At 37.9% G+C, this 9,812-nt stretch overlaps 1 protein-coding gene across 1 annotated transcript; it reads right to left on the minus strand.

The window, feature by feature from the left end:
- Positions 1 to 1,093: 1,093 nt before the first annotated feature.
- Positions 1,094 to 9,512, minus strand: LOC101851420. Its single transcript, XM_005100872.3, has 7 exons — positions 9,417 to 9,512; positions 8,714 to 8,931; positions 7,484 to 7,574; positions 5,549 to 5,736; positions 4,656 to 4,757; positions 3,719 to 3,823; positions 1,094 to 1,533 (listed from the first exon to the last, which is right to left on the minus strand). Exons 2-7 carry the CDS (start codon positions 8,825 to 8,827, stop codon positions 1,249 to 1,251), a joined length of 885 nt encoding a protein of 294 aa, XP_005100929.2. The 5' UTR covers positions 8,828 to 8,931; positions 9,417 to 9,512; the 3' UTR covers positions 1,094 to 1,248.
- Positions 9,513 to 9,812: the final 300 nt, after the last annotated feature.

A 9,812-nucleotide genomic window follows, 5' to 3' on the forward strand; every position in this document is an offset into this window, starting at 1 on the left:
AAAGACATGTGACAGTACCTGAGCTAACCAAGAGGAGTAACTCCTTCAAGACCTCGCTTAAATATAATGGCACAGGAAAACTGGAATGGCTATTGAAAATAACGTAATGAACATTAACCCTATCCTTACACCCTGGGGTCATTTTGTACCCCCGCGTTTTCGGGGGTACAACATTTTACTTCACTTAGAATACTTCATTTTAGGGTACTTCACTTTTTAGAATACTTCTAGTACAAAGATCTCTTGGAAACATTCAGTATTTCTCAAGAAATCATTTGGACAAACTGCTATGCAAAGCCTATGGATTGGATTAACGAGTAAATTTCCTCTTTGGACAGTGGTGGCACAGAGTTCCCCATATCGTATGGATACGACAGTAAAACACGACATATGGATAGGGTGACTGCCTATTACTACTGTGCATCGGTAAGCCTTGATAAATGAGAAATGCCGAATCTGCACCCCTGTAGTTGTTACAGTATTGACCAACCCATAATCAGTCTTATTTCAGATAATCATACAAACAATGGTATGACACCCATTGCAAATCTATTTCACCTCAATAAATCAAAACAAAAAAAATTATAAAAACACCCTTGAAATGCCTGCAGCCGGGGTTGAATTGGGATTTCAACCCCTGGAAGTCAGTGACTTAATAAGCTTTGTGACAGGTATCCTGAGGCGTGCTTCTCAAAGTGATCACTTTGAATGAAGAACATTTAGTCCACTGTTTGGAAACTTGGCCAGGAGGTAAAATATTCTAGGAGGGACAACGTAATAGTCCTTGTATTAAAATTCGTTACCATGTAACATTATTTTATATTGTGTGCTCAAGTAACCACTTTTCCAATACTGTGCCTTATTTATTTCAACAGCACAGTGAGCTTTATTTCGGTTTTTTAAATCTTTCTTTATTCTTAACCCTATGTGTACGCCCTGGGGTCATTTTGTACCCCCGGTGTTGTAGTCTTCACATTTTAGAATACTTCTGGTACAAAGATCCCTTTGAAACTTTCAATATTTCTCAAAAAATCATTTTGACAGACTGCTATGCAAAGTGTACGGATCGGATTAACGAGTAAATTACCTCTTTGGAAAGTAGTGGCACAGAGTTCCCCACGTCGAATGGATACGATATTATAACACGACGTACGGATAGGGTTAAACATCTTCGTATGTTGTAAGTTCAGGGTTTCAGGTTCTAGAATGTATTGCAAAGGTGTTTTAAAAAACCCAAACAAAACAAAGCTAGAGACGAGCTTCTATTACGTAGCCCTCAGCTTCTCTTTGTTGATCATCTACGCTGGCCAAGAGTCGGATAGCTCTGTCTTGCTCCTCCTTGCACCGCACGATGTGGTCAATACTGACAGATTTGTCCAGGCACATGCTGAAGCTTTGTGGTGAGTGGATGTCCACAGGTGTTGAAAAGAAGTAGCCAGAGAAAGAGGGCAACGATGATGATGATGATGATGATGACCTCTGCTTTGTGTCCAGAAATTTTGTGCCCAGGTTGATGGTTATATGACGCTTTTCCTGTTCAATTAAAAACAAAAATGTTAGAAAGGAGCTATGGTTATGAAAGCATATGTGTCACGGCAAAGTAGGATCAGGCGCTCGTCAATTTTTGGGCATCTGGAGTTATTGGTATCCTCTTAACACTTTGCTATCACAAGGCTCATATAGTAAAAACCCTTGCCATCAAAGGAAAAGGCATTTTGGGGAAAATCCAAAGAAACTGGGTGGTAAACATCGCAGATCGGCGAGATGTGACGGCCAAGTGTTAAAGCTTGTGACCATCTTTTGGTGAAAAAATACACATTTCTGAAGTAAACTTAGAGAGAAAATGGCGGCCAAAGTTTAGTGATTTCCAAAGCTTGGAAACTGAAAATTTACATTTGTTGTGCCTATAATCAATGTTTTTCAGTAAGATACACACAGAAATGCATGTTTTAAATGGACATAAAGGTGTTGAGCCAAAAAACAAAAATTACCCCAAAAAATGGTCAAACTGGAGGGAAAATGTCGATATCTTCGATTTCATTATTTTGACGAGCGCCTGATTTCGCCATGATGCTGCCTCACATTTTATGTTTTTCAATACAAGTCAACTTTAGTTGTGTAGTGTCTGTGGAAACAATAAGCCAAACGCCGCCAAATGAAGTAAGTACATGACACACATGGACATGAGGAAGAATTACGTGGCATTTGCCATGCTATTATTAACCAATGCCATATTGATGATTTGACATTTTGTATTACTTTTCTTCATAATCTTCATATTGCTCAGAAAGGCAGGCTCAGTTTGCTAGTCTATCAATAATGGGTTCAGAAAGATTACAGTTAACTTTAAAAAAATTCAATGTCACTTGTGTAGGAATCTGATGAACTTTATTATAATGATGACTCCGTCTGTTACTGTAACTTGTAACGTGATCTACTGCAAATATTTTATGGCCTGTTCACCAACTATGATTATGCATGCAGTAAGTTGAAATGAGCTATGTGTGGCATGTGACTGGGATCTCTTCTTACTACTACTGACTGTCTCATGGGAAAAATGATATATATACAAGCTTGTACATGATAATATTTTCATGGGAGCCTGCTTGTCTTTTTTTCCCTGACTTGTTGCCTTGTTGCACTAACTTCATTGACCTGTATTTTTTTATCCCATTACGTGTTGGAAAAAACTTCATTGACCTGTATTTTTTTTATCCCATTACGTGTTTGAAAAAACTTCATTGACCTGTATTTTTTTATCCCATTACGTGTTGGAAAAAACTTCATTGACCTGTATTTTTTTATCCCATTACGTGTTGGAAAAAACTTCATTGACCTGTATTTTTTTATCCCATTACGTGTTGGAAAAAACTTCATTGACCTGTATTTTTTTTTATCCCATTACGTGTTTGAAAAGTTTTAAATACAAAGTGAAATAAAACCTGACTTTTTTGCAGCTTTCATTTCTCTACGTCTTATTTCATTTATCATATATATATATATATTATATATGCATTGCGCCAATATAATGTTGGTTGCAGACAGTGAATTTGTCATTTACAAATATAGATTTTCAATTGATACTCATTTCGTTATCTCGTCAAGGTAAATCTCATATAGAGCTACCTTCAAGAATTTTTCCCACTTGCAATCAATGAGTATTCTTGAGTTCTCCCACGTTGTCCCCTCAACAAACAAGGAAAAAAGAAAAACCATCTCTACATTTTTGTCTGAAGTAATTCTGTGGTAAAATGCAGGAGAAAGGTCTTCGTTTGTCTATCGATATTATGGCTAAAGCAGCATGCATGACACAGTTTTGCCATGGTGGTAAAAAATAATGAAAAAAAAGATAGCCCAAGCACTTGTTCCAGGCCTCTGGATCTTGACTTTTTTGATGTGCTCCAAAAGAGAAACATACCAGACAGTATGTAAGAAAAAGACGTGGGTGTACTGTAAATGTAAGGGTGGATCTTAGTCGAAAGAAATATTTTTTTAGTAAGTGTTTTATGGCACTTGCAACACAATAAGGTCACACAAGTGCCGAAGATTAGAGGTGTTACAAGAGAGTAACAAACACAAAAATGAAGGAAAGGAGATAATGACGATAGACGTCTGATACGAAAGAAGAAGCAAACCACACCAGAGCACCCGCCAAAAACCCATCATTTTTTTTTTTTATGGTAGTGGTAGGGTCTGGAAGTTAACGTTAGCTTGATACCTGAGGTCCTGTCCACCAGTGAGAGACTGTGGTGCACAGCCTGGACAATAGCCCGTACTGGGAAGTCTTGGGTCTCCTGCTCTCCCTTCCCAGCACCGCTGACGGCTGTAATGGAAACAATACAAGCGTGTTGCCGGGAGAGGGGGAAAAAGGGGGGACAGACAAACACATGCTTGCGTTCGCATGAAAGTAAAAGAACACTAAAACACGAAAGGAATTTAAACTTTCATCATGCTTTATGTCTCCTGAATATTAAGACATAAACGGAATCAAACAGTCAACTAGGGGAGCTACTGTGAAACAGAGTGAATTTTCTTTGGAAAGTTACATTTGAAGATAATAATAATAATCATTGTCATCTTGACCAAAATAATAACACTAATAACACGACATTTGATATAGTTCTTCCCTTCAAAACTAACCAAAAGGTGATCTACAATAAAATGTTTTTTTAAAATCACGAAAAGACTTTAATTCAATAGACGGGACAAAATTAGGACAAGGAATGTCTTGGGACATCACTTTCAATGGTTGACTCAATTCCTATGTCTAAATCAATGGTTTGTATTACAGCAGAGTCCACTTAACACTTTGCAGTCACACAGCCAGCAGTACAAAATACCCCACCAGGTCACCCAGCCAGAAGAGTGACTGCAACAGTCTTCTCAGTCTCAGGCTCCGCCGGGTGACCGGAACGGATAATTTTCATCGTCGCAATTATTAATGATTATTGCGCCAAGTTTTTGTCCTTTTTAGGTTAAGTACCCTACCACAATATGCCGAAGGCCTAGGAAGTTGTCTAACTAACAAGGCAATCCCCAATGTCCGGATCGGATGCGGGAACAACTTCACTTTTAACCAAAAAAGGACCCTGGTGTAGTGTGTTTACCCCCCTTGGAGAGATAATGAGTTAATGAAAATGAAGAAACAAGCTAACCTCATCACTGTCAATGGCCAGTAGCTGGGAAGACGACAGACACTTAAGCTTCCTAGACAAGAGGCTGGATGCAGTCAGGGCAAGGTCACCAACTATCAGCACCTGAACCATGAAAAATAACATATTATTATTATAAATATAAGTGACATTGTGGTGAAATTACGTGCTCCGCAAAATAATAAAATCAAAGAAACAGACATTTTCCACCAGTTTGGAAATTTTTATTGATTTTTTTTTTGTGTTGGTCTCAACACTTTAGAAGTTCATTTGAAAACACATGGTGTGAGCCCTAGCAAAACAAGCTAATCAAGAGTTTTTAATGAAATTATTGAAAATGCTTAGCATGTCCCTTTAGATGCATATAATAAATTAATGAAATGATGAGTTATAAAAAATTAGACCGATTATGTTACACACAAAGTGGCGAACCCTGCCAAGGAAAATTATTTTGTTTCAATGTCTTTTCATAAACCATCATAAAGCTACATATTCTTTCCTCCCCCCGCTCTCTCACAATTCTCACAGTGCATAATACGTGCTCTCACAGCCACATCTCCAAGACATCTCACTTCCCACTTCCACCTTTAGTACTTTAGTTTTTCTCATAATGACATTGTCCAAGATGTACATCTGTTAAAGGCAATCTATTTAAATTTTCTACTCAACAATGGGTGGCCATTTTGGACAATTTTGACAGTATTTCAACTTTCCCCTAGAAAAAAAAGATAAATGTGCTAAAATTAAAATGCCTCTTTAATTAACACAAGTAAATAACTGAAGAAATGACAAAAACCAACCTATCAGTTTTTTAAAAGTTATGTTTTCTGCAAAACGAGCTTGACTACACTAGGCCTGTCTCAAATTTTTGACAGCATTGACAATGTATCATTTACTTTTTGGTCACAAAGGGCAGGACTGGAGGAGAGAATGTCGCTAATATCTGTGATGAAATCAATCAACCGTGGCAATTGTCCAAACTGCACGACATGGGAATGGTCGCGTGCTTCTCTTTGAGAGAGGAAGACCATCACAACATGCGGCGTGACTGACGCACCAGACAAACTGTTGACCACAGACGTACCTGGGAAATATTTTGCAAGACACCAATGGGAGGCAAAGGTAGAAACTATTAGTTGTAATCCATTCAAACAACCAATCAATATTTAAAGACATTCAAGGAAACATTTTAAATAATGAAAGAGATCGAAATCTAAATTCAAATACAAAGTCACTCCAACTATAAAAATGTAACAGAAAATTACACAATATTTTCATCAGCAGAAAATTTCTTTTAAGACATTCTTTTCCTTGTAAAAAGAGTCAAAAATTGCCATTGAAACAGAAAGCAAAATCCAAAAAAAAAGCACCCAAGAACTTCAAACTGTTTGTCTGTTTGAAAGTTAGATACTCAAATTTATGATAAATTATTATTTATGAGAGCAAATTTTTTTCAGAAACCAAGAGAGGTGGTTGCAAACAACAGATTGACAGAAAGAAGTAGGATCTACCACCAGAGGCAAGCTCCAACCATCCTCAACGTCAGACAAAACTTTCAAAATGGATTCATCTTTTTTCCTTATACTGTATAGGTGTGTTTTACACCTCCATTGATATGATTTAGATAACCTCTTGAAGAAGAGCTGCTTTTACCTAGTTATGTGTGACAGATAGCAAAGGAAAGATGGATAGGGACCTACATTTGGTAAATATATCTTCCCCTGGCCAGACTTGAACACACCTACTGTGTGCAGCCTGTTCTCAACATACTTCAGACACAAATAAAATCCTTTCAAAATGTTAATAAAGCATGCAATGGCACAAAGAACTTGACAACTCAAACACAGCTTGACGCAGTTGTTGTTGTTTGAAATGGTCATAGTTTTTCCATCTGTAGTTGCAATCTTGTGGCTTATAGTATTAGTATTGCTGCAGGAGGTGGGATTGTTATATATGCTTTAAATTTTATATTCCTTGATGTGTTGAAAGGTGTATAAAACTAAAACTCAAAACAAGTTCAAACACTTTAAAAAATCCAATTGTACAAATGAGACAAATTATTCTCCGCAAAAACTTCAATTAATATGTGTCACGACGCAGTGGAATCAGGCGCTCGTCACTTTTTGGGCATGTAGAGTTATTGATATCACCTTAAAGGTTGTTCATTTGCCTTGCTTTCAATGAAAAAATATCCGTTTATCATAAATAGAAGTCGAGATATATGCGATTGAAGGAGGTGGAGTCGCATGGTTTCAGAGGTAAAATTAGAGAGAAAATGGCTGCCAAAGTTTGGTGACTTCCATAGCTGCTCTTAAGAGTCCTTGGAAATTGCAAATTTAAATTTGTTGTGCTTTCAATCAACATTTTTATATAAAATCCACACTTAGAAGTGTTTTTGAATTGACATAGATCTATATAGTGTTGAGCCAAAAAACACAAATTCGAAAAAAAATGCTGATTTCTTGGATTTCATTATTCTGACAAGCCCTTAATTTCACCATGATTCCTCCCGTATTATGAAAGAATAAGATTCAATTGGCATGTTAGCAAAAACAGATGTAAAGTTCTTAACCCTATCCGTACGCCCTGGGATCATTTTGCCCCTCTGTGGTTGTGTTCTTCACATTTTAGAATACTTCTAGTGCGAAGATCTCTTTGACACTTTCAGTATTTCTCAAAAAATCATTTTGACAGACTGTTATGCAAAGCATACGGATTGGATTAACGAGTAAATTTTCTCTTTGGAAAGTGGTGGCACAGAGTTCCCCACGTCGCATGGATACGATAGTAAAACATGACGTACGGATAGGGTTAAAACAATCCTTCCTTACCTTTGACTAAAGGAAAAGTACAGTCCTCAATGTCCATGCGTAGACCCTCCAGGTCGGAGGTATTTGAGCCACACAGCATCAGGTGGAGAGGCTGTATTGAAAGGGAAGCAAAGTTGATATTTTACCTCAGCAGCATCTCAGTATTACTCTATTGGTTTCTTTTTCTTTCAGTCTTTAATGTTTCCACAAAAGGGTGCATATATACAGAAGATAAGTGTGTGCATATATTTACACAAGTGCATGCGAACAACTGGACATGTAGCTGAGAAAAAAACAACAACAGAAAACCCCCAAAAGAAACTATGATCATTTTTTCTTCCTACTTTTCACATCATATATAATTTATAAAGCACAGCAACTTAGTACAAAAGTAAAACGTATGTATAATGATATGATACAGATTGAGAATAGTGTGAGATGATTCAGGTACGTAGAGCGGGTTGCCTAGTTTAATCAGGCAGTGAAAGTAGGGCGATACAAGATAAGCGCATGCGTAGTATGAGAGCCATTAGTTACTCTTAGTTTAGTTTTGTATAGTAGGCAATCATATCACAAAATGGATAGGTCGAACTCAAAAGACTTGAAATCCCGTATCTGTCGAAGTGTGCCAACAGTCCCTTTTTCTTACTTTTCTATCTTTGTAAGATAAAAGATATCCCTCAAACTATGATTCCCTCAAACTATGATTCCCTCAAACTACGAAGGCCTGCCCAACTAATTCGAGAATTCGTGTTATACTGTAGTTTCATATTTGCTACCAAGTCATTATAGTGACAATGTCTCATTGTAAGAGTTCACCATGAAATCTCAGGTTCTGCCCTTGCCTTCAAAACACCGCATAGGCCTACACCACTTGTCCAAGACAATCATCTGGGCAAACAACTACTTCCCACCGATGCATTTTTTCCTTTATTATAATGAAACTGTCTCGAACATCCACTTGTCTTCTAAGATAACCACCTTGACAATAGGCCGCTGTCTTGGAATCTTTTTTTTTTTACCATCATGTTTAAATAGCCTAGATCTAGTTGACTCCACTTAAGTTGAACTCATTTGAGTTGATTTTCAGTTAAGTTTATCTTTTTCTTGGGTCCCAGCACCAGTTCTTCTTTAGGCCTACAGGTCCCTACAGCTTTAAGTTGAACTTCGGATGAGTCGATCTTTCCTCACTCCCCCAACAACATCAACTCATCCGTCGTCGACTGTATAGATAGAAAAGTAAAAGCTCACCTGTGAGGGGCCGAAGACGTGTCCACTGGAGATTCCTTGGATGACGACATCGCACTGTGCGGAGTCCTCCAGACACAGACACAATACAAGCTCGTCAGGATGCCTTGCACTCATTTTCAGCAGCACACAAAACCTTTACGGACTTGTAGATGTAGACTAGAAGAGCTGCTGCGGCTTCAATTTCACTCAAGTGAACTGCTCTTTAATACTTTCTTCACCTGAGGATGAGAATCAGCTTCGCCTTCTGAATTCTAAAATGTAAAAAAGCTTCAATCGATTAATTCAACCATCAATCTGGATTCTATTCATTGTCAACATTTCATTGTATATGTTACTTCATTTCATAGCCTATTTTAGGAGACAATGAAAATAGAATCTAGATCTAGATCTAGAATCTATACCTAAAGGCCCAATCTTCACATTCACAATTTTAGTATGTCGGTGAATAAAAGATCTAATCTAGATCTAGATCTAGATCTAGATCTAGATTAATTATTGGTACCAGGTATAATAAAAAAGGAAAAGCAACAAGAATTCACCACTTATAATTATAGTAAGGCCATCATTTTGGTTGGTGTTTAGGCCTAGAGATTCTAGATGTAGGCTACAGAGGTGGTCCTATCCACTAGGCCTAAACACCAACCAAAATGGTTTCTAGATCTATGATAGACTGAAGCAACTGAAATGTTCAAATTTAACTCACAAAAGCAACGTCTTGTTCTCTTCGTAGAAGTCGGTTGTGTGTACACAACTCGAAATGTAACACTAGCAGTCAGCGGGGCAAGGGTCAATGTAAAGAATTATCTGGGTGATGTCCCTTTGACCAGTTCTAGGAGCGCACTCACATCTATTCGCGCAAAAGGAGAGAGAGAGAGAGAAAGAGAGAGAGAGAGAGAGAGAAAGAGAGAGAGAGAGAGAGAGAGAGAGAGAGAGAGAGAGAGAGAGAGAGACAGACAGAGAGAGAGAGACAGAGACAGAGACAGAGACAGAGAGAGAGAGACAGAGAGAGAGACAGAGAGAGAGAGACAGACAGAGAGAGAGAGACAGAGAGAGAGAGAGACAGAGACAGACAGACTGACAGAGAAAGGAGGATTCCTTG

Source organism: Aplysia californica, unplaced genomic scaffold (genome assembly GCF_000002075.1).
Source record: "Aplysia californica isolate F4 #8 unplaced genomic scaffold, AplCal3.0 scaffold00263, whole genome shotgun sequence".
Classification (NCBI taxonomy): Eukaryota; Metazoa; Mollusca; class Gastropoda; order Aplysiida; family Aplysiidae; genus Aplysia; species Aplysia californica.